Consider the following 23,349-nt stretch of genomic DNA (forward strand, 5'->3'; position numbering starts at 1 on the left):
GCATTTACCAAAGCAATGTGTTTTTAGAGCTTAGGCTCTTGAAATAATGACAATTAGCATTTCTCTCTCATTACATCTTCCCTTTTTAACCCGAGTTCTCAGAGCTCATCCAAAATGTTAAACAGACAGCACCAAGGAGCTGCTGTTGTCACGCAGGAAACATAAATAGAAGCTTCATGTTTCTTGGGAAAATCTCTTGTTGGGGAAAGCACTGCAGCCAGCTTCAAGGGGAAGTGGGACAATATACAACAGTAAGACATTAACGTAGCGTTTGGAGGGGGGCTTAAATTATTTATTTAGATAATAGGTGTTAGTTATTTATAGATAAAGGTGTATAATACAAATTATATATTAATGCTATGTTTGATTTGATTGTTTTTGTTATCCAGGGTGTTCATGGAGTCCCCCAGAATCCTGAGGAGCTTTTAAGCTTTCGCCAGAAGTCTGAGAAGTCATCAAGGAACCAGGTTCATAACCTACCAAAGGAGCTGTCAGTAGCCAACGGGACTTCCCACTTGTCTCTGCCGAGGAAGGACATGAGGATGGGAGGACACAATCCCGAATCCAAGTCCAGACTGAGAAGAACTGGTTGGACTTGCAAGGAGTGTTCACAGTGGATTCCTGATCGGGAAACCTACGTGTCCCACATGAAGAGAAGTCATGGAAGGGTAAGGACTCTTATGAAACACTTCAGCTAGGTAACACAAAATTCTTAGCAACACAGACTGATAATCATTAATATTTGAGGCAAAAAGAAACTGATAATCTGTTTGCCAGCTCACTGAGGAATAAGAACAGAGCCAGAAGAAAAAATCGATGTAGCCTGTTGTAAGCATACTTTCTGTCCTTGATCATATACTCTACAACCTGTGTGCCTTATTGGTTTTTTTTGTTCCTTCTCCCATTACATCTAATGCCAGGCTTCGTTGTTTGGGTAAGTGGATGGAAAGTCGTGTCTTCTCCAGTTGCTGGTTCAACAGTCTGGTCTAAACAAAGCTGCAGAAGGACACACAGTTCCTCTCTAGTGACACCATATTATTTGGTAGATATCACAGTACATCTAATTGGGGAAGACTTCTGTAACAGATATATGCAGTGTGCAGAGGTGTCATTATAGGAACTATAAATCTCAATTTTGTTGGTTTTATCCAGCTCAGGCCTTGTGTTGCCTTGACCTAGTTCTGTCAAGTTAATTCTTAACTTGCTTGCAGAACACAGGCCAAGATGTCGTGTGCACCAGATTTCGTAGTACTTTGGCATCAGGACATCTTGTTTGATGTACTGAGTCACCCTGTTTTGAGTCCCATGAGCAGAGGCTGTCAAAATCTGGATCATTGTCTTTGACTCCTTCTAGCTTGACTGGGGGAATGGAATGCTAGGTTGTCCACCTGACAAATATCAAGAGAATAAGATTAGGGTAGGTTGAGAGTGCCATTTGAATTCTATAGGTGTAGGAGATTTGCCAAATATTTCAGTTCAATAAATACATGTATTTATTTAAAAAGTCTAAGGAGATTTTAAATGGAATGCACACAGGTTATATGAAGGACTGTAGGAAAAAGGAGGAGGAGGCTAGCTACAAGGCAGAGTTGTGTGGGAAAACATGGGTATCATAAATGGATAACGAGCAATATTGTGTGATGCTCTCTAACATCCTGCCCTTTTGTTTTTCTGAGTTAGGAGGAGAGGGAAGGGTAGACTTGGCAGATTTGTACTTCGCACTGGGGTCTTGCCTTTTTCTGGGTGAGAAAGGACCTTCCCCTGAATTAATTCTGCAGAGTCCTGTAGTGAAATGAGCCCACAGCAGAAACATCTAATGCAATTCCCATTTAAAAATAATAATAATAAAAAATCGAGCATATGCTTTAACTAGTCCTGGTTTTTATAATTAACCAACTGTTGGGCTGAGTAAGTGAAACCCCAAAATATCAATTACCTTTATCAGTGTAAGAGGAATATTTTGCACCTGAGAGGTAAGGTCCAGATGTACAGCATGGGAAAGTTAGAATCCGGTCAGTACCTTTTGTCTCCCTGTTACTAAAAGGTATTTCTGTTCTTCTGCTAGGCTGTGAAGAGGTATCCCTGTCGACAGTGTGAACGCTCATTTAATGCCTCCAACAGTCTGCGTAGACACATCCGCAATAATCATGACACAGCAAAGAAAGTTTACACTTGCTGGTACGTACTAAATACCACGTTTCAAATTTCTACTCAATGGCAGGCTAATCTTTCAAGTCCAGAGCCATTTGTAATAGATCGTGTCTGCTCCTATCTACTCCAGGATAGAAATTACTGAGAGAGAATGAGAAGACTATTTTAAACATGAGAGACTTGGTGGCTAAAATAAGTCCTTGGTTTGGACTGCGTAATACCTTTTGGAAACTTAGGGTAAGGTTTGATTTGAGATCTGCAGGTGCAAAATGAGAATTAAGTTGCATGGCCTTGTGGAACAGCTGATAAAATCTGGGGCCAATCCTTTGCTGCTTTGTGGCTTGTGTAATTGTGCGTCACTCTTGGGCCTTCCCCTTGGAAAAAAGGTGTGTAAACTGCTAATGAATCAGGGCACTAGGTCTTGCCACCACTTTGCACAGGCAGAACTGACTGCACAAACTGCAGGGCAGTGGAGAATTAAGCTTCCTGGGTTTGTTTCAGCAGATGCACCTCAAAATTGGAAAATGGATTTGGAGACTTCAGATGAACTATGTGAATCAGCAGTGAATGAAAGTTGTTGCCAGTGAACATATTTTAACTGTGAATACAATGTCAGTTAAGGACAGAGCCCAGTGGTTACAAAACTGCCTCTGCAACTGTTCTCATCTACTGTTGCAGAATAAGTCATACAGTGAGCAATCATGCAGACTTGATTCCTGTCTCAGGTTCTCAGATATACTTCTAAAAAACACAGAATTAAAGCACATTTGTGTATGAAAGGAAGTTTGCAGTGATGTAGGGTAGGGGATTTTTTTTAACTAAAATTTTGGCTTAATGCAAGTGTTTCTGAAGAGTGTGCTATAGCTTTACTGCACTTAAATTACTAAAAGCCTATTCTGAAGAGTACATCTCTCATGTACTCTATGTCTATGGACTGAATAGTGAGCCACAGTAGCTTTTTAAAAATGGATGAAGTATTGGCATCACCACAGGGCCTGATAGGAGTAAATTCCCAACTCATTTTCCGGCCAGGACTTCTAAATTTTCCATTTCTTGTAACTGCGCTGTGACTTGCAACCTCTGGAGGAAATAAAACATTGGCTCCCAGTATTCCCCGTATTCATTCTGCCTTAAGTTTGTGGACGATGGTCTTTGGAGTCTTTGGAGATGGTCTTTTTGTGCACTTGGTTTGTATAAATCTATTCTCTCTGGATCGGTTGTTTTTAAAGTGGGGTGTATCAGAATCAAAATGAACATGAGGCCTAGCCGGGAAGGATTTGTGTACAAATAACAACCTGGGGTGTGCCAACCTACTAGATTAGATGCGTTAACTTGTACAGACCCTGGAATGCAGTTTTTCTGTTACTTCTCAGCATGCAGTTGTGGATCCATAGTTTACCCAAGGGTTTGTGGTCATCCTATATTTACAGCAGACACAGCTACAAATTCAAGTGAATTGTGGTTGTATTTAATTCTCAAGTTTGTAGTTGCTCCTTCTCAAAATCTGCTGATGAAGTCATAATTGGACAGTGGTGGTGCCCTCTTTAATTGTTCTAGCGGAAGACTTACTGAAATCATAGCACCCTTCACATTAGGTCTCTTCCTTGAAGATCTTATGCCAGAGTCTCCAACAGCTGCTCTTTATTTGGATCCAAGGTCTTCTGGATGGTCTTCCCTTTGTCAGCTAGTTGACCTCAGTGCATCTCATTACCAAGCCTCTGTGGACATGTTCCTCCCTATCTACTTACCCTGTCTTTGTCTGCCCTTGGTGTCTCCTCCAGCTGCCTTCATGCCTGTGTGCCTTAGACCTGAGAACAGCCTCTACACCAGGAGATGCGGAAGACTCTCCGTCCCTTGGGTCTTTTCCAAAACCTGTTTCTGAACTGGTTCAATCCCTTTTAGGTTGTGCAGAGTGCTGTTATAAAACTCACCTTCATTACTACCACTTGTGATTCCTTCATCTCTTTGAATTCCTCTTTGGCTCCTTTCTGCACTCTGTAACGCATCACGTCTCTGCTGCTGCTTTCCTTTTTGCTTGAGTGCTGTTGTTTTTCTTTTTCCTACCAAGAACTTTGTATCAGTCCTGGTGCCTTAACTTCACATCATCCTCTACTCCTAAATTTCCACATGAAGGCCAGAAGTATGAGTGAAATTTGTTATTGAATCCATTAGTCAAGTATTTCTGAGACTCCGGTGTGCTGTCTTGTAGTTGCCCTCTCATTGCTAACATTTCAAGCTGTGATTTCCCCTTCTCCCGCGGCCATGCTTAGGCCTCTGCCTTCTGTTAACTTTGTAGGGAGAAATCAGTGCTGGAGGATTTGATTAAATACCCTCATGCAAAGTTTGTCACTGGAATAATTAGGAAAGCATCTTCTACCAACTTTTCCCAGCTTTTAGCATCTTTTCCAATGAAAAGAATTCCAAACTAAAACAAATTGCAAAATATTCTGATGTTTTATGTATTTTCTTTCATAATGCACTTGGTTATTGTTATCGGAACTTGCTCTTATTTTCCAAGTCTTAAGTACAAACTGTCTGGAACGCTTGATTTTTCAACTTGTTTGGTTTTGATAAATGCCACTTAATAACCTCTTGTCTTGCCTTCATGAGGGAGAAAAATTCCATCATTATTAAATATTGATTTATCATCCAAACAGTTCCTGTTAAAAAACGGAAATATTCAGTGAGCACTTCTGTATTTTCATATTGTTAATGACAGTTGTTTAATTTCCATTCAGTAGAGAAGCTGGAAGATCAGTAGGAATCGTCTTCTTGTCTGCTGTTAAAAATGTCTTTGTTGCCCAGAGATACTTAATCTCCGATGTGCTGCTTTTCATCCCCTGCTGCCTACGTTTCAAGTGCAATTTGTGCATTTCAGAGAAGTCTGATGTTACTTGCCTCATTGCTCGGGTCAATGCATAGCTTACGGACCTTCCCTATGTCGTGCTGGCAGTCTGCAGAAGAGCACAAAGTCCATCCTGGGTGTCCCAGCTGCTAACGGAGTACTACTCTGCGTGCTTGACCATGCTGCAGAGGGGTGGTTTATGTGCCTGAGAGACCTGGCACTTACTTGCAGTAGACCTTGGTCACCCAGGAGGGCCGGTGAATAGCTGGCTCAACCCTTCCACATCTCCTTTTGAAATGTCACCGTGGTTTCTGGCACCTCTTGAAGCCATCCAAGTTTTAAGGTGCGATTACGCATAAATGATGCATTTGTGAGTGTTCCTGACTAGATTCTTGTTATCAAGGCTGGAAGTGCAGGGGTTTTGTAAGAATTTTTAAGTGTGCTGTGATAAATATTGTCTTGTGGATGCGGTGCTGCACTGGTGCGTGGGAGTTCTGGGTGCAGGCCTGGTTCTGCTGCAAGGCTCCTCTGTGTTCCACAGGTCATGAGGTCTCTCAACTGAGAGCTGTTCTTCTCCCATTCTTTTTCCATCTTGATTATTTACCTTGTGCTTGTGTGGCATGTATCACAGCGGGCCTGATCTCCACTCATCCCTGTATTTATTAAGTACTGTACTGTAAATAATGTGTGTCCTACTTTCGTTCTCATTCATACTTCCTGTGGTAAACTCTAAACTGTTCTAGATTTCTGTCAGGGATAACATTGTATTATTAAAACGGTGATTTGCTGCCTCTTTTGGTAATCTAATAGTACATTACTCACCAGCTTCTGTCTTCAACGACACCTCTTGGTTTGGCACATAACGAAGAGCTGTTAGGATGAAATGAACAGTTGGGCATCTCCCTTAATAAATTTTCTTCCTTTTTTGTTTCCAAGGTACTGCACAGATGAAAATCAGACATTTCCTCAGCCATTCATGCTGGAGAATCACATCAGCCTCATGCATGGCATCAAAAACCCAGACTTATCCCAGATGGCCAAAGCAAAAGCTCCAGAGAGAGACGCAGCAGAAGTAACTGATATTTTTGTTAAAAAAAAATAAGCGTACCTGGCGAGCAGCTGTCCACTTGGGGTGTTGTGTCGAGCTGCAGCCTTGCGGCAGTAAAGCCCTCTCACGTCCATTGGGCAGATTGCCCTCCTCTTCTGTAAACTCCATACAGTTTGTTGCTATCTAGAAGTGTTGTGATTTGAAATGAAAGCGCAGCTGAGCTGTGGCAGCACCAGGGCAATGTATTTTGCATTTTTCGATTATTTTTGAATGTGTGGCCCTGTCTCTAACTGACCTTTTTCCAGGCTGCTTTGTAACCAGAGCTTATTTAGGTCTGTTTTTACACTCATTTTCCCTTGCCATGGTGTTGTTTTGTTTAGATGTATGTGCATGGTACATTTTTCTGCTTTCTCCCGTGGTTTTTTTTACTATATGTTACCGTATGGTGTTCCTCCTAAGTAGGACTATGCATTTTTTTTTCAGCAAATGTTCAACTGATTTTGTTATGTGTTGATTTGGAGTGGAGGATTGCCTGACTGGGTTTCTTTGTTCCATTTACTTTAAAAATAGAAGTAGGTTTTCCTTATTACTGCTGTTTGTCATTCATCAGTACCATAGCACAGAGGGACTGCAACCAAGACTGAGTCCCCTCTGTATTTATGCTGTATTTGTATTGTGGTCACAGGTGTAGTGAAAGGGAAACCTGGAATTCACTTCCATGAGCTGGTGGCTGCTTTCTCCAAGCAGAGCTGATGTGTCTAGGGCAGTTTGCTTCGTACAGCTCTAGCTGTGTCTGCAAATACAAGCCTAAGTGTGTGCAAAACAAAGACTGCACAATCCTGCTGGATAAGGAGATAACAAAATCACATGAAGGGACATATGCGAGCGAGCCATCCTCGTGGGAGGAAAAGCACGCTGCGGGATTATAAGGCAGAGGGGATGAGTTAATGAGAGATGGCACAAAGAAAAAGCCTGAGTAGAGGGGAAAATGTTCAAGTTCACCTTCCCATCATGTTTCTGCCCAGCCAGCCCCTCCCAGAGCTCCCATCTCACTTTGCAGGACAGCAGCTGAGATCCTGTGTGTTGGGATGAAGGATGGACTAGGCATTGCAGTAACCCCGAGGTGTTTAGGTGTTGTTAGGGAAGACAATGCAAGAAGAGCCCATAGGCATGCCATTATTTAGTTAGTAACAAAATACATACATATATTCGCCCTCAGATGTTTTCAAATGCATGTGTGGAGTTCAGCAGTCTAAGACACTTATTCTTACATGGTTTCGAACAATAATGTAATTTTTTCCATCTTACTTTTTAAGGCAAGATCTCCAAAGAGGATGGCAACGGATGAGCTGGGTCAGGCAGAGACCACTGCAGGTTCAGACGCGCCGTCAGCCAAAAAACTGAAAGCGCATTGGAAATGTGCTAAATGCGGATTTGCAACAGACATCAGTACTGAGTTTCAGGAACACATACCTCAGCACAAGACAGACAGCTCCACGTATCAGTGCTTGTTCTGCGGCTTGTGTTACACGTCTCACATCTCTCTGAACAGACACCTCTTCATCGTTCACAAAGTAAAAGATGAGGAGGAAGAGGAGGAGGAGGAGGAGGAAGAAGAGGAGGAGGAGCAGGAGGAGGAAGAAGAGGAAAGGGCGAAGTTACAAGCAGAGATGAATGAGAACGGACATGAGGGGTATAATGGCGAGATGAACACTACGGTGGAAGAAAACCTGAAATGCAAAGAGTGCAAAACTGACTCAGCTCTTTGTGAACACAGGCAGACGTGTGGTGTGGAGGGTCCTAATAGCACCTCTCAGAACAATCATTCAAAGTCTCTTAAGACTTAAAAACAAAAACAAAATGAAACAAAAACCCTTTTGGTCTGTTGGGGTTTTTTGTTCGGGGGTTTTTACTTAAAATACTGGGTGGGGATGGGGCAAATCATTGAAATATTCTGTTGATTTCTCGGGATGGACATTGCTTTCCGTTAACTTCCATTTGTAAGGGAAATTTAAAAAAGAAAAAACCCTGCCATTTCATCCTAAGCACTAACTCTCTGCCAGATCAGAGAGGTGAAAAGGGAAAGCAGGGCGAGAATCCTCGCTGGAGCTTGTCCAGCTCCTGAGGATCAAGGAGCACTTTCTGCAGTTGCAGTTTCCTAAAGATGAGCTCTCCTCCTTTGAGCGTGCACTGCCTCAGCCTCTGCCCAGAGCCCCTGCCTTGCCTTCCCTGTCTCGCTTTCTTTTTTCTCCTATTTATGACTTATTTTTCTCTTCCCATCCTGCCTTTTTTTACTCATTTTAATTCATAATGCTGTCTCAGCAGAACACACTCGTCAGGACCGCACTGGCCGATCTGAGATCGTCTGTGTTCCGCAGGACAGGCTCAAGCTGTACTCCAGCTTCCGTTTATTTTACTGCCCTAATAACAATCTTATTTTCTGAAAGGTAATTTAATGAAATGTCACAAATCTTACTCGCCCTGAAGGAGAGTTTCGCAGTCGCTGTCATCCTGTGCGAGAGTGGGTGGGTATGGCACTTTGCCTCTGCGCCTGGGAGGTGCAATGGGGACGGGGTGTTGTGGTCCCCGGAGCAGAAAATCTCCCCCCCCCCAGGGCTGTCCGTGACCGCGGTGTCTCTGGGTGGCTGAGGTGCCCGCGTCCTGGCGGGGTTCAGTGGGGAGAGGTCCCCGGAGAGGTGCTGGCAGAGCCGGGCTGCCCCCGCTGCCACCTCACCCTTGGGCTCACGCCCCTGCCGTAGCGCTTCTCCCCCCAGCTCGATGTCATCCATTTCTTCGGAGGCGTTTATTTCCCCGTGGTCATATTGACTTTGCCCCTGCTGTTCCCTCGCTCGTCCCCCCGGCACACACATGCTTCGTGTAATATAGTTATCTCCTGTACCATTTTTTATGTTGAGCCAGAATCCTGCTCGTTATTGTTTACTATGACAATGTTTAAATAATTTAAGAACTATTTATCTTATTGCATTCGAATTGCTCACTTTCTTGTCTCAATGTGTTTTGATACGAACAGTTTGGACTCTTTGTATTTTTTGATACTGTGTACATTAGCCTAGGGAATGTTTTACGAGGTAGCCTACGTAGAGTAACGATAGCGGGGGGCACTCCCAAGCCATCACATAATCTATTTAATCCGCAGCGGCGTTTGTGCCTTGCTACGATGTTTACTTCAAAGTATTTCAAATAAAAGCATCCAACAGTGCCCGCCCGCGCTCCGTGCTTGCTTGATGGCGGCGGGGGGGCGCCGGGGGAGACGAAGGGAGCCGAGGGGCGGGCGGCGGCCGCCTCCTGCCCCGTCCCCGCCTCCTCCGGTGGGGCCCCGGGGCCGCCCCTGTCTCCTCCCCGCGGCGGGGCGGGATCGGAAGCGGCGGGGGGAAGCGGGGGGAAGCGGAAGAGGCGCGGGGCCCGGCGTGGTGCGGCGATGCTGTCGCTGGACTTTCTGGACGATGTGCGGCGCATGAACCGGCGGCAGGTGCGGGGCGCGGCGGGGCCGGGCGGGGGGCGCCGGCAGGGCCCGGGCTGACCGCGCCGCCCCTTGTTGCCTTCCCCCTCCCTCCCCCCCAGCTCTACTACCAGGTGCTGAACTTCGGCATGATCGTCTCGTCCGCGCTCATGATCTGGAAGGGGCTGATGGTGGTGACGGGCAGCGAGAGCCCCATCGTGGTGGTGCTCAGGTACAGCCGCGGGCCTGCCGCGGGCGGCGGCCTGGGCGGGGGGGTCGGCGTGGTGGTGGTCACGGTCATGGTCGTGGCCACGGAGGTAGCCACGGTCATTCATGGTTGTGGTCATGGTCACAGTCGTGGTGGTGGGCATGGGCATGACGGTGGTCACAGTCACGGTCGTTCATGGTTGTGGTCGTGGGCACGGTCACGGTCATGGTCGTGGTGGTGGTCATGGCCATGGCCATGGGCACAGTCATGGTCCTGCTCAGGGTGGTCGTGGTTGTGGTCATGGTCGTGGTGGTGGTGCTCCAGGCTCTCCAGCCCCGCTGGAGGACATTATCTAGAGACACAGGGCAGCAGCAGACCCTGCCTGCAGCCCAGCTGCCGGGCCCTGGCTGCGCAAGAGCCTCTGTAAGAGGGAAGAAGAAGTAATACAAGGGAGGCTGCAGAGAGGTTGGTGCCAGGATCTTCTTGGTGGTGCCCAGTGTCAGGACCTTTCAACGTCAGGAAGCACTCCTGTGCTGTGTGAGTCACTGAGCGCTGGCACAGTTGCCCAGAGAGACTGTGGAGTCTCTTTCCTTGGATCTTCAAACCCACCTGGGCATGGACCTGGGCGACCTGCTCTTGGTGTCCCTGCTTGAGCAGGGTTTGGACCAGATGGCCTCCAGAAGTCCCTTCCAACCTCAGCCGTTCTGTGGAGTAGGTAGGCAGAATGTGTTGCCTGATGTAAGAATAACATCTTACTTTTCTGCTTCTGTCAGCTGGCAAACGTGTGTTACGGGGGTAATCCTGAGGCAGGGGACACAGAAGAAACTGGAGGACTTCAAAGAAATACGTCAGGAGCTCCACCCAGCCGCTTCTGCCGAATCTTGGGGAAAAACACTTGGCAGCGTGGGTGAAGGCAGACGTGGGGAAGGAAGGCCTTGGATCAGGGGGCCTGGCACCAGTGACAGAGCTGCTGCTTGGGGCATCACCGCTGTATGAAAGCGGAGTTTGTGGCGGAGCTCGCCTTCTCAACGAGGCTAATGGCTGGCAGTCCCCCGGTACAGGCTGTAGCAGCAGGACATCACAGTGCAGTTACCTCCTGCCTGTCTCTCTTGTTGCTGCTACATGAATAGTTGAAGTATGTGACGAGTCTGGATTAATGTAAAAAGAGGTTGAAATCTTTGAGATGCCAGGAAACAAACTCTTACAGTGAGGAGGAGTTTATCTTTGAATGGGAACTGGCTTGCTGCTAAAATACCCAGTGAGCGTTATTAGTGTTACGTTGCATCCTCACAAGTATCCACTAACTGTCCTTTCACGGCTGCTCATTTTTTTCCCTGGTCTTCTCGCGAGCTGTAGTAGTGCCAGGAAAAGGGGAGCTGTAGCCGTGCCCTCATATATGTGTGGCTGAAAATAAGGGATATCACCGTCAGTGGATGTGTTTCAGATGTTGCACATTGCCTCACAAAAGCATGATGCCGTGGGTACTACCACTGTTATTCGTGTCCTCCTGCTTACTGGGACAAATTCCCGTTGCTGGAGTTCTCAGGCAGCCGTTGGGTGCTGGCACTGTCAGGCGCTGCGTGCGTATTGCACAGGTCGTGTTCTGTAGCTGCCTTGGCCTTTCGGTGCATTTCTACATCAGCATTAATTGCAGCGTGCCATTTAGCAAGACTCATACAAATTAAAGGAAGTGGCACTCCTGATGGATCTGTGAAGTTCAGGGGAGACGTTCCGCCCTGCACCTCCCAGTGAGTAAGACAGGGGCCGTTATGTCACATCCCTTCTTCGGCGATGCGATCTTATCTTCTGAAGAGCAGCTCCTGCACTGTCTTGTGATAAAACAGAAATACACGCGGTACTTAAAGTTCATCATTTCCTTTTGTGCTGCGTTATTTATTTGGAATTAAGAAGGTTAAGTATTTTGTAACAGTTGCCATTTACAAGACAGGAGAAAAATAACTTGAATAGCAGTGCCTGGGATGAGACGTTAAGCGAAGTGATGAATCACAATAATGAATTTTTAGCACACCTGTCTGTTTGTTCCGGATGGGAATATAAATGCTGGTATGTTTTCAGTGCTTTGCTCACAAAGACCGTGTATCTACCTGTAAAAAAGTAAAATTTAAAATGCTACCCACCACTGTAGTACTGCCAGTGTAGCACTACGAGCTGAGAGCTCAGAAGCAGAGTTGCTGCTGCTTGTCGTCAGCCCAGCTGTTACGAAGAGAGCAGAAGGCTTTTCCTGTTTGGTATGTTCTTAACACTGACTTCTGGCAGTGCTCTTTTCCTAACAAGTCTAAGTTAAGGACATTGCAAGATCTTTCTTAAAAGACTATGAACTCCAAAGCCTGATTCTGAGTGTTTAAATATTGCTCAATTGCTCATCTTCTCTTTTGCAGTGGAAGCATGGAGCCTGCGTTTCACAGAGGAGATCTCCTGTTTCTAACAAACCGAATTGAAGATCCAATCAGAGTGGGAGAAATCGTGGTCTTTAGGATAGAAGGAAGGGAAATTCCTATAGTCCATCGTGTCCTGAAAATTCATGAGAAGTATGTCAAAATTTGCTGGCTTTTATTGCAGTTATCCAATTAATTGTATTTTTCCTCATCTCCCTGGCTAAATGAACGGTGAAAGTTCAGTAACGGATATCCTGCTGTCGGAAGTAACATCGAAGTTTCAGACAGACCAAATCTAGCCTCTTTGGTTTCCTTATGAAGGTCAGCTGGCAGAGTTCACAAGCTGGGGAGTCTGTACTAGTATCCCGAGCTCCCTGTGTCACTTAATGTCTCCTGTGCCATGGTTTCCACCCCAAATTGCTGTGTTGTCTCCTCTAGGTGTAGCTGGGTTTGGATGTGTGAAGTGACTCTTGTTTGTAGAGGTAGAACTTTATGGAAGAAGGGCATTTTGTGTGTAGCATATACTACTATTTCAAAGCTTGTTTTTTTGGTCCAGGTTCCTGCTCTCATAGAGGCGCAGAGTTTTTCTGTAGGAATTTTTGCATTGCTATGCTTAGGGCCTCTAGATGCGCTGCACTATCTGTGTACTCTTCATTCTCAACATGTTTAGCAGGGTGCATGTCTGAAGGGCTGAAACAATGTCATTCGGGTTTGGTTTTCCAAGCAAGGCTTTCTCTGCAGTTGTAGGCCTTCAAGGGCAGTCCAGGGGGATATGAGCCAGCCCCATGAGGGATTCGGGTGAAAACTAAACCTTGAACCAAATCCCTCTTTCTTCAAGCAAGCTCTGAGAAGAGGGCAACAACTGGATGGCATCCCAGCACCTGCTTCTGCTAAGTAAATGCCTGCTGCATTATGAATGGACTGGAGCTGTACCAGGGCTCAGAGATCTGTTCATAGATTTAGTGAATCACCTGAATCATGTGTAAAGGTGGCATTTGAGGGTTGCTGTAGACAAATGAGGTTGATGGGATGGGGAGGTTCCGTTCCCCCAAGCATTTGTAGCATTCACAGCTACTGGGACGTGCAGACCACTTGTCTGACCCAATTTCAAGCTCAAACAGCTTCACGCGTGTAAATAGTTCAGCTTAAATCTTGGCTAAGGGAGGGTGACATCTCCCCCAGTTGACAGAACAGATTGCTGTACCGAGTTGTTCTGCACCCAAAATTTGCAATGATGGTTTAGTCAGTTTTCAAAGTACTGGTTTTAATACCATAAATTTAAAAATCAAAATAAGCTCATTATATGTGGTAAATCTGGTATCTAACGCTGCAGACGCACTTTTTGAGATGTCTTGGGAACGCTTTTAAGTGAAACACTACTTTCCTTCTCCCCTGTTACATACAAAAGCCTCATCTGGGCTCCAGTGCTGCTGCTTGGACTGATGATTGAAGAGGCGAGAAAAGTCAGGGTCCTCTCTCTGCTCTCAGTGTATGAGAAGGAGGAGCAGAAATCTACACGTGGTGTGACAGTTTGTCTCCAGATAATCGCCACCTTTCTTTTTTTGCCTGGCTTTATCTCAGCACTAGATCTTAAGGTGTCCAGCGTCTCTTTTTTTTTGTTTTTATTAAAATGTAACAGGACCATAGTAGCAGTCCTAGATTTTGTGAAATCAAGCCATTCTCCTGTATTTTTCCTTTCATTTTAAAATAAGACAAACCCAAAACTAATCCTTGGGTTAGTAAAGATAAAACTGAAAAATGAGTACTGTGACCTTAAGCTGGGCATCGAAAGCAGCTCATACTCTGAGGTATCAGTTGCTTCTCTCACTAATTGAAGAATATTTTTCTAGTGAGAATTTGGAATTCAAGAGTGTCCTCGGAGTAGGCAGAGTCCAGTTTCTTTCTGTAGTCATGGACAGTACGAAAACTGTGAAAAGTCTATGTGAAACCTAACGGGAGTGTCAAAATGAAGGAAAACAGGACAACCCTGTTGCCCGTGATTTTGCAGCAACTTGGGTTCCAGTTCACATCAGTATTGTTTCAGTGCAAAAATGTTTTTTACTTGCTAGCCTTTTCTTCATGTTCAGAGTGAAATGGGGTTCATTCTTTATCACTAAGCACAGAGTCTGCCAAGTTATGTACTTAGTGGTTTTGGTGCAGGAAAGCCAGACCAGCTTTCACTTCACCTTTCGGACAGCAGAGCAACTCTACTGAGAGATTCTCACACTGGTTCGTGATACAGCATTGAACCTTTTCAGTAAGATGTTGTGTTCCTTCACGATTAGTCTTCAGAATTGAAACTACATTATCTGCACCTTTGGGTATCTTCATCTTCTTCCAGACCGTATCTGTAAGCTCCTAGGTTTTTTGCTGTCCCCACACTGTGAGCCAGATGTGCTTTGAAGAGAGATCTGTCCTGTTTTTTTCCTCCTCTTTTTCCCTTCCAAGCTTCTCATGTCAAGTAACACAGATTAGTATTCGGACGTGATGAAAACGGTAGGAGCTCTGAAGGTCTGCCTGCTTTCCCGTGCTGTATTTGATCTGTTGTTGCTGTGAGGAAGCCGACAGAATCGAGCAACAGGAACGCTGCCGCTCAGCATCTGCCTTCGGGTGACACAGGGAGATGACGGGCCAGCTGATCCCTGAGCGGTGGCACAAGCTGCTGCTTCAAAACAAGCATTGCCAGGTGTCCAGCAAACAGGATGGAAATGCCTGTGGAAGTGTGCTCTAGCTTTACACACCATGCTTTGCATAACAGCAGCTGTTTCCGGGTCAGAGCAAAGGTTTGTCTACCACTGGATCCTGTTTCTGACAAGCTAACTAATTCACCTAAGGACGAACTGAAAACTGGAGAGTGTGCAGTGGCAATTTCCCTGCTTTCTGCAAATTACGGTTTCAAGCAAGAAGTGATAGATCTGTATTAATGGCCCCACTTACTCCTTTACGTGGGATATCTAGTCACTTTTTGAACTGATGTAATTTTTTGCCATCCAGACTATCCCACCACAGAGAGACGTGGTTTAGTTTGCACTGCGTTAGTTATGCATTGTACTTTCTCTCACTTGTTTTAACTTGTTACCTCTGAGTTTTGTTTGATGTCCTGTAGGTGTTGTATCAGAAGAGGCAGTGAAAAGCTGCTTGATAGTTGCTCATTTAAATTGGACTACCACCATATCTCTCATCAGTCCTGTCTGTTCCAGGCTGAAGAGTCCTGGTCTGTTGCTTCTTGTATGGAAATGGTTCCAGACCTCGTTAACTATTTCTGAACCTTTGCCAGTTTTCCTCTCCATTTCAGAAAAGGATGTAGGGGGTTCAGAACTACACAGAGCATTCAAGATGCAGGCACATCGTGAGTTCATACAGTATCATAATGGTATTGTTTGTTTTGTTCTGTCCCCCTTTCTTAATAATTTCTAAGCTTCAGCTTGCTTCTGACTGCTGCTGAGTAGAGCTATATCCTTGAACCCCAGAATCACATTTTGGATGGTAGTGCAGAGCCCAGAGTCCAACATATGTATATAAAACACAAGAAGCATCAACATGAGAGAGGTCAAAAGCAAAGAGACAATAGCTACACCTTCACTAGAAATGGCTCATCCTGCTGGTTCTGTTCTTAAACTCTGCAGGAAGGCTTGGCTGGGGCCAGAATTCACTCTTCCATTGCATTTTTTTCCCTCAAACAATCTTCTTTCCTCTGCACTCAAGAGTTTCCCTCTTTCATTCTACTCAAACATCGAGAACACAATTGCTTTGATATCTTTGTGTTAGTCTCAACATGCTTGCTCTAAAACAGCTCGTGAAAAGTTCTTTTTCTCTGACTTATCTGTCCATCCTATCTTTGCTAGGCAAAACGGTGACATCAAATTTTTGACAAAGGGAGACAATAATGCTGTTGATGACAGAGGGCTGTACAAACGAGGGCAACATTGGCTGGAGAAAAAGGACGTAGTAGGAAGAGCAAGAGGGTAAGTGAAATTGAGGAAGTTGCAGCTTTTTGCATTGCTCTTCCCCAACGCCGGCTGTTAATCTCCCTCTCTCGCTGAACTCACCCTGCTGGGTTTTTGTGACCATTTCAAAAGGTACCAGTGAGAGTTAAGATGAAGGTAATTCAGTTCTGAGCTTGTTTAAGTGAAGGCATCAAGCTGCGAGCTGCATCCTGAGATTTTGACATTGAGTGGACACCAGTGCAAAGGCAGTGCATGCTCAGGCATTAAGGCACGATGAGAATTTTATCAAAATTATTTTGCAAGTCAGAGTCTTTCCAGGGAAGCGAAATCCAAATTTCTAATGTGGAATCCCCTGTGTGAAAGATAAGGTTCTCAAGTGGTACCAGTTATCATCAGTTGATGGAGGCCCGAGAGCCTGCTTGCTCAGTATTTCTTTCGTCCTTCTCATAGGAGGAAACAACCACCTGTTTCTAATCTCCATGGCTTGCTTGGTCTTTTCTTCTAAGAATTGTCCTTTTTCCTGAGGACCTTCCTTCAGTTAGACAAAAGAGCTCCAGTACTCACCATATTGACAGAACTTGGTCATCCTGATAATTGCACTAAAATTAAAACAAAAACAAACAAAAATCAAAACAAAACCCCTCCCCTCACCATTAAGCTTTTTTTCACATCCCAGATCATGCATAAGCACGTCACGTTAGTTAGCCATCAAGAGTATTAGAATAATTGGGATTAGATAGCTGACTCAGGGCTGTTTAGATTTTGCTCTTCGCTATAGCAGTCGCTAAGGTTTCTACAAGCTAAACTGTTTTTGTGCCAAATCCATCTATCCCAAGGCAGGTCCACTGTTCATTTATTTTAAATCGATTCTTTGCAAACCTGATACTGATTACCCCTCCCTCCCTCCTCAGAAAACAAGCTGGTATTACAGCCACGTTTTATTTCCAGTGGTTCATGTTAGGAGCCTGCTGGCACCTGGATGTGGATTTACTGTGCTGAAAGGAGCTGGGGAAACAGGACCAGTGACAAGCTGCAGGTGGTGACTGCTGAACTTGGTTGAATTGCCTTGCAGCACACCAAGCATAATGAGCAATTTGATTGACTCTGCCTTGTTTGATCCAAGGGAACCTGCCTTTTGGCCAGGCCTCTGCTCCTTTTACAGTGGCCCTCAGGAAAGCTAGCCTGTTTGAAGGTGCAAGCAAGGGAGCACGGGTGAAATGGATAACCTTTTTCCTAGCAGTACCTCAATAGGTCTGATTGCTCCAAGGTGCCATTGAGCTCTTGAGGGCCAAGAACCTAAAGGGTTGATAGGAAAAAATCACCAGTTATGTTAGTAGAGGTAAAGAACCCCATCAGGCAGGAATGAAGGCAGCCTGCTTCTGCACCTCTGCCAAAGAAGGCAGAGGCTAAAACACGCACTGGGGTTGCATATCCACTCAGTGCCTGCTGCTGTGGCTTCCCTGCTTGTCAGGAAGAATCCCAAGATGTTTAACCATAGCAGCCAGCTATACAAAGCATGCTTGTACAGCAAACACTTCCTTTGTACAGGGCAGTGCCTATTCCGTATGCAATCCTGAATACTCTCTTTTTTATTTTTATTTCTGTCTTTGTAGATTTGTGCCCTATATTGGAATAGTGACCATCTTAATGAATGATTATCCAAAATTTAAGGTAAGAGTTCTTTCATCTTTTCCCTGCTTCTCCCACCCCAGCTAAAATTACCTCATGAGAACTTGGTAAGCAGAGTGCTGTTTGCCCTGTGTGTTTGCTGCTGTTTCTGCATCTTTAGATGTGAGTGCACACTCTTGTCTCTTCTGCTTTCTCTTGCAGTATGCAGTCCTCTTTCTACTGGGTTTATTTGTGCTGGTCCATCGAGAGTAGCCTGTTGCGGTGAAGTACGCAGCGAAGATGCCATGGATTTTGTAGAGGAACATTTTAAGTAGGTGATGGTCCAGTGTGCCGGGAGGAAGAAGAAAACATACATTTCAAAGCTTCTTGCAAGTTTGGGTTTGTTTTGTTTTATACTGCGTAAGGGCAAATGTTTGTCACAGTATTTCCAATGGTTTGTCACATTTTAGCATTTTTAGTGAGTTTTTATATTAAAAGTTTAAGCCAAACTGTTCAGTGTTTGTACTTTGAAGCTGAGCTTCCTCTCCAAGTGCCTACAGGACTGTGTCCTCTAAGTCTGTGCCTCCACTGGGCAAGACCTCTCCCCATGCTGACTGAACTGTCAAATAGTGACATGTGGAGGTGATTTTTTTTTTTCCAATTCAGAACTGGAATAAAGATTTTGCATCTCGCCCAGTATAAGCCCGCCATGTTCTTCGTTATTGCCCAGCTTCCCTGTGAGGGGGGTGGGCTTTGCCATCGCAGACTGACTCCTAGAGCCCAGTGAGTTGGCTTGTCCTCTCTTTACAGATGGGCAGCTGCTCCTCTCATTTGTTTTTGGAGAGTAAGCAGTCCTGAGCTGTAGATCCGTTCAACTTTTCTGTGTTCCTGTAAATCACACCGAAATAATCTGCTTAAGGACTGCAGTGTCTTTTGGGCAGAAGATGACAAAGGATTACTTTGTGCACAAGCTTCCAGAGTGGCACTAAGTAACAGAAGAATTGTGATGGGAAATATCCACAGCTGTTTAGCAGGGATGATTTAGTAGGATGGAATAGGCATTTTTTTTTACACTTTGCAAATGGGATTTGGGTCTCCACAGCTGGCCATGTCTTACAGCTCATCTGGAAGCTACTTTCTGGCTGAACCCCAACTGCACAGAGGTTTTAAAGAAGAAAACACTCATTGCCATGTGCAATTGCTTGTTTTCTGAGCTTCCCAGTCTGGTTAGTGATCGTGCTTGTGTAGATGTGGTGTCACAGGAGAGTCTGAGGAGGAGGTATAAAGCAGAGGCTCGGTAGTTATCTGCTTCTAAGCAAATTTGTGCTGCTTGCACGGAGTGTGTGACCATTATAACTTACCTCTGTGCTATCTATACTGACTTATGGAAAGACTTTACTTTCCTTTTGTTAGGGCAGATCTTCATGAGCACAGCCACTGGCATCGCGCTGCAATTGCTGCCTCCAGCTCAGGCTGTCTGACCCCTTGTGCAGTTTACTTACCAGTTGCCTCACTAGACAGCTTCCCCTGGCAGCAGGAGCCTGTCTCCTCCCCCCTTGTGCTCTCCCTGGATCAACAGCTCTCTTCTCGATCTTACAAAACCTGCTGAGAGTTCAAAGCAGGTTTTACTTCAGGTGCATTTCACCGCATCCTCTATTTCCTCTTCTTCATGACTGCTCTAGGATTGCACAGCAACAGGGATCACTGAAGATGATTACTGCTGTCACACACGCAGCTTGTGTAGGGTAAAAGCAGTCAGGAAGGGTAAGGACAAAACCCAACAGGGCATTTATGGTCTGTTTTCAGATTCTTGCATATGTACCTTGCTAGGCTTGTGCCACCTGTAGAGGTGGATTGTGCTGTTAGCCATGACCGTGGGGCCATTTGTTTAACACTCGGTAGCTGTACTGACCTGTGGTATCCCAAAATGAGTAGAGACAGTTGGTTTAACCACGTGGTTTGTTCCCTGGGTTGGCTGCAGCAAGGAAGTATCTTATATTTAGGACAGTGCTAAGAGTCTACAAAAAGGTCCAGCCGCTAGCACTGAGCCTTGGGCCTTGTGGCTCTTTGTTTTTTTCTAACTTATGTTACTCAGTAATAGAAATCTGTATCTGCCACTCCAGTGTTGGAGTCCTTGAGAAGACAATTCGGACACAGTTTGTACAAGATGCTGGAGTGAGGGAGGGGATGTTTTGTCAAAGACAAACCCAGGCAGCAGTGAGGGAACATAAAATCTCTCTTTGAGGGCTGCTGAGCACCTTCCTGAGGACTTGGAGCAATGTTTCTGCATCTGCAGGTAGCGTTGAAGCTGAGGCTCTGTTCCCCATTTTGCCTTTGGCTTGAATTGCTTTGTGCAAAGATTGTTTTAACTTGGTATCATATAAAGGACGGAGTCAAGCTTTTCTGAAGTCTGCTAATCAACACCTCTCAGTGAAAGCCTGCTGAAAGTGCTGCAGGTGCTGTTCTCTGAGTCCTCTCGCTTTCACACCTTTTGCAAAAACCTGAGCACACAGAAGCAGTTGTATTACTGTCACTGAGAATTTAACCAAAAAAAAAAAAAAAACTAAAATGCAAAGGAATTCTGATTGTAGGGGAAGTAAGGATTAGCTCTGAAAGAGCATCTGCAGAACCCCAGCTCCGAGAGATGAGAAGTGGTCATTTTAGTTGTTTGGAAATAACAACGCACCTGTCCTGGTTGTGGTCACCCTGCTGGCGCTGCGGGCTGCTGGCAGCAGGTGTCAGCAGTCAGTGCGGCTGAGGACATGCTCCTTGCAAACGTGGGTGCAAGGCCACGCTTGGGCTCTCGCAGGAAGGTGTGCCTTTCCCAGGCTTGCTCTTGCATGGTGCCATACGGTGTAATTGAGCAGGAAGAGTTTCAAACACGCAGGGTGGCTGGGGTAAAGGGTAGAGTATTTCCCACTGCAGCCCCCAGCTTCAGTGTTTGTCAGGGCCATTTGGGAAATTACTTCTATGGCCCATGTTCTGCCTATTTTCAGCTCAGTGTAGCTGACAACGTGGTTCTGTGTTATCTGCAGTCATGAAATGAAGTGTTGACTCTAATTAGAGCGAGGATAAATAAGCAGTTAATCCACTCACAGCTCGAACACCCACCAGCTCCCGCACTGCCTCCCACATCACATCCCGCATCCGTGTAATGCCTCTCCTGCTGCTGTGAGAAGGGAAGGTGCCGGGGACGAGCCTGCACAGGCTGGAAACTGGGAACGTGGGGGCAGGATGACAAAGAGTTGCTGCTGGCTCTGTCCCCATCTCTTATTCTGCTTTGCTGAGCAGAAAAGCTACGGAGCATGCAGGATCTCTGGTTCAGCTGGGTGCTAATGCTGAAATGTCTGGTGAGTGCTGTTGTGCTCCCGCAGAGCCAGGGGTTTTGCTGCTAGGACATGCTGTGTCTTTGTGTCTTATTTCAGTTTTATTCTTCTTTTAAAGGTGAAGCTGCCTGGCCGGTTGCAGCAAAACCTTTGAGACTTAAGGATCTCAGGGTGGCTTAGGAAACATGGAGACCTTTGTGTCACAGCAGGAATGGGATTTGTTTGTAAAGTATGTGGGTGTTGAAAGGTCTGGTTTATAAAGACCAAAAAAAAATAAATAAAAGGAAAAAAATCCACCAGGTCTAAGACTGCCACAGGCTCTGTTGTGGTTACAGCCAAACAGAGCAGGTTTTCTGGTAGACAATGTCATTGCCTAATTACTGCTCCTTCACATCCGCAGTTCAGGGCACAGTTCTGCAATGTACAGATTCCTTCATGGGCAGGAGCTGTCTCATCAGAGCAAAGCAGTGCTGGAGTGTTTCTGATCACTGCTAGAATTCTGTTGGTGAACTCTTTTTTTCAAAGGAAAACTGAATGCTTAAGCGAAAGCACGATGGATGGGAAGTGAGCTGTAAGGAGTAACATGCTGAAAATTGAAGCTCCTCGAGACAAAGGCTGTCTTTGTAGGTTTATGATGCTTGAATGCATGGTTGTCAGTTAAGCAGTGATCAGCTTTACCCTGTTTTCATCTAGATCTGCCAAGGCGTATTGCTTAGCAGAGTGGTTCTAGAGGTTGGATTTGTAAGGTGATTGGTTGCGTGCTTTCTTTAAAAAGACCTGGTGATCTCATGGTGGCTTTACTGCCTTTATAACCAGAAGAGGTCAACCTTAGTTCTTCAGAGAAGACTCTGCAAGGCAAAGCCTTGTTTGTGTATGGTTAGAAGACAGCTTCCTGCTAGAGAAATGCGTGACCGCAAACCCACCATGCAGCTCCTGGGACAAGCTAAGCAGAGGTACCAAGTGAGGAGAGGTGGCTTAGGCAGAGCTCGTCACTCAGAGGTAGCTCCTGTGCCAACGCAGAGCAGATGTGTCCATCTCCCCAGCTGAGGACCCACACGGTGCGGGTGACTCAGTGGCTGAATCAGACGAGGAGTGTCCTGGTTCCAGTCCTCCGACTGCCAGGTGCGCCTGGGTGATGCCAGACAGGCACAGCCTTCAGTTCCCATCCATGTCAGCAGATCCTGGTGCTGGCTGATGTGTAGTAGATGACTGGTCCGCATGTCTCAGCTCTGGCTGCTGGGAAAAGAGAAACAGCACCTACATTGCGTCTTGGGCCAATTTAATAGCTTCCTGCCTCCTTTACCTTCTGCCCTCCCTTGCAATACTTCCATCCCTTTCTGCCCTAGGCACCCGGCCACTCCACTTGCTCACCCACCAGAAAACAGCAGATCCGGAGTCAGCGTGTGGGAAGGAGCAAGGTGGATCTTGTTGGATCTTCTTAGCCATAGCCAGGTGGCTCCACCGCTGTTGGTAGCCTGCCCAGCCATGAGAAGCCCCTCGTGTGGCTTTGCTGGTGCCGTGTCCTTGGCCCCACTTGCCTCTCAGGTCCTGCAACAAATGCTCCTTTGCGCACAGTCCCACCTCACCACGGTGCACAGCCTGCCTGTGGGTCCTGCTGGCTGAGCACATCGTGTGTTAGGAGTGGAAGCTGTCCTGCTCGCAGGGCAGTTCCTGCACATGTTCAGTTCCAGCAGGTCTTCTGAATGCTTGATCTAGCAGAGCTCCCTAAACCTTGGGGGAAATCAAATCTCTGCACAGAGAGCTGCCTGATTAGGGACAGATTAGAAATGTACCCCCTGTGATCCAGGACTGCGCAGACACACTCGCTAGCTCTTGCTCTCTCTGCCGAGCTCCTCATCTCGACTTTTCTGCTCATTCTTTTTAATAATTTAAAAGCACTTCCTGGAGCACTTTCTGCTGAGTATCTTGCTATCGCTTTTCCTCTCCAATCTCTCGTTCTCCTATAGAAACCAGCCTTGCAGGGCTTTAGTTTCCAGAGAGACAAAAGTAAAAATAATGTAGAGAAAATGAACTTCAATTTAATTTCTCTAAGCCTCACTTCACTCAAACAGGGATGTCAGACTTCTGCCACGTAATTCTGGTTGGGACACTTCTGAGCTAGGCCTGGATTTGCCTGCAAGAAAACAAGATTTTCTTCTAAGTCTTCTTGCAAAGCCGTTATTTGTACCATGTCCAGTGGGTGTGGAGTGAGTGGGAAACCTCAGGGAAAACCACAACTCATTTACTGCTTAAATGAAAATTGAAAAAGAGTTGAAAACAAGATGTGCAAGATTTCAAGATTTATCTTTTATAAACAACAGTTGTTGCCTGTGGAAGAATGAATGTAACAGAGGGATTTA

General features: G+C 45.7%; 2 protein-coding genes across 3 annotated transcripts in view; both read left to right on the plus strand.

Annotated features, from left to right (window-relative positions):
- ZNF592 (zinc finger protein 592) overlaps positions 1 to 9,262 on the plus strand; it is a 41,897-nt gene extending 32,635 nt beyond the window's left edge. The window contains exons 7-10 of the mRNA XM_083850448.1: positions 390 to 668; positions 2,066 to 2,178; positions 5,933 to 6,068; positions 7,361 to 9,262. Coding sequence (XP_083706574.1) covers positions 390 to 668; positions 2,066 to 2,178; positions 5,933 to 6,068; positions 7,361 to 7,891 — 1,059 coding nt within the window. The 3' untranslated portion in view covers positions 7,892 to 9,262. The remainder of the gene's footprint in view (positions 1 to 389; positions 669 to 2,065; positions 2,179 to 5,932; positions 6,069 to 7,360) is intronic.
- Positions 9,263 to 9,375: 113 nt separating this feature from the next.
- Positions 9,376 to 18,172, plus strand: SEC11A (SEC11 homolog A, signal peptidase complex subunit). Of its 2 annotated transcripts, XM_083850449.1 has the most exons (6): positions 9,377 to 9,534; positions 9,627 to 9,736; positions 12,112 to 12,261; positions 15,954 to 16,073; positions 17,669 to 17,726; positions 17,886 to 18,172. In XM_083850449.1, exons 1-6 carry the CDS (start codon positions 9,484 to 9,486, stop codon positions 17,934 to 17,936), a joined length of 540 nt encoding a protein of 179 aa, XP_083706575.1. In that variant the 5' UTR covers positions 9,377 to 9,483; the 3' UTR covers positions 17,937 to 18,172. The 2 variants fall into 2 exon arrangements, with proteins under 2 accessions (XP_083706576.1, XP_083706575.1); XM_083850450.1 differs by lacking the exon at positions 15,954 to 16,073 and having other exon boundaries at positions 9,376 to 9,534.
- Positions 18,173 to 23,349: the final 5,177 nt, after the last annotated feature.

Source organism: Anser anser, assembly GCF_964211835.1.
Source record: "Anser anser genome assembly, chromosome: 10".
Taxonomy (NCBI): domain Eukaryota; kingdom Metazoa; phylum Chordata; class Aves; order Anseriformes; family Anatidae; genus Anser; species Anser anser.

What these genes read in the sequence shown, in the direction of transcription:
- SEC11A (XM_083850449.1), top strand. Translation starts at nt 9,484, where the DNA reads ATGCTGTCGCTGGACTTTCTGGACGATGTGCGGCGCATGAACCGGCGG. An exon ending in CCCATCGTGGTGGTGCTCAG is followed by an intron (nt 9,737 to 12,111) that starts GTACAGCCGCGG and finishes TCTCTTTTGCAG; the next exon opens with TGGAAGCATGGAGCCTGCGT. An exon ending in GTCCTGAAAATTCATGAGAA is followed by an intron (nt 12,262 to 15,953) that starts GTATGTCAAAAT and finishes TATCTTTGCTAG; the next exon opens with GCAAAACGGTGACATCAAAT.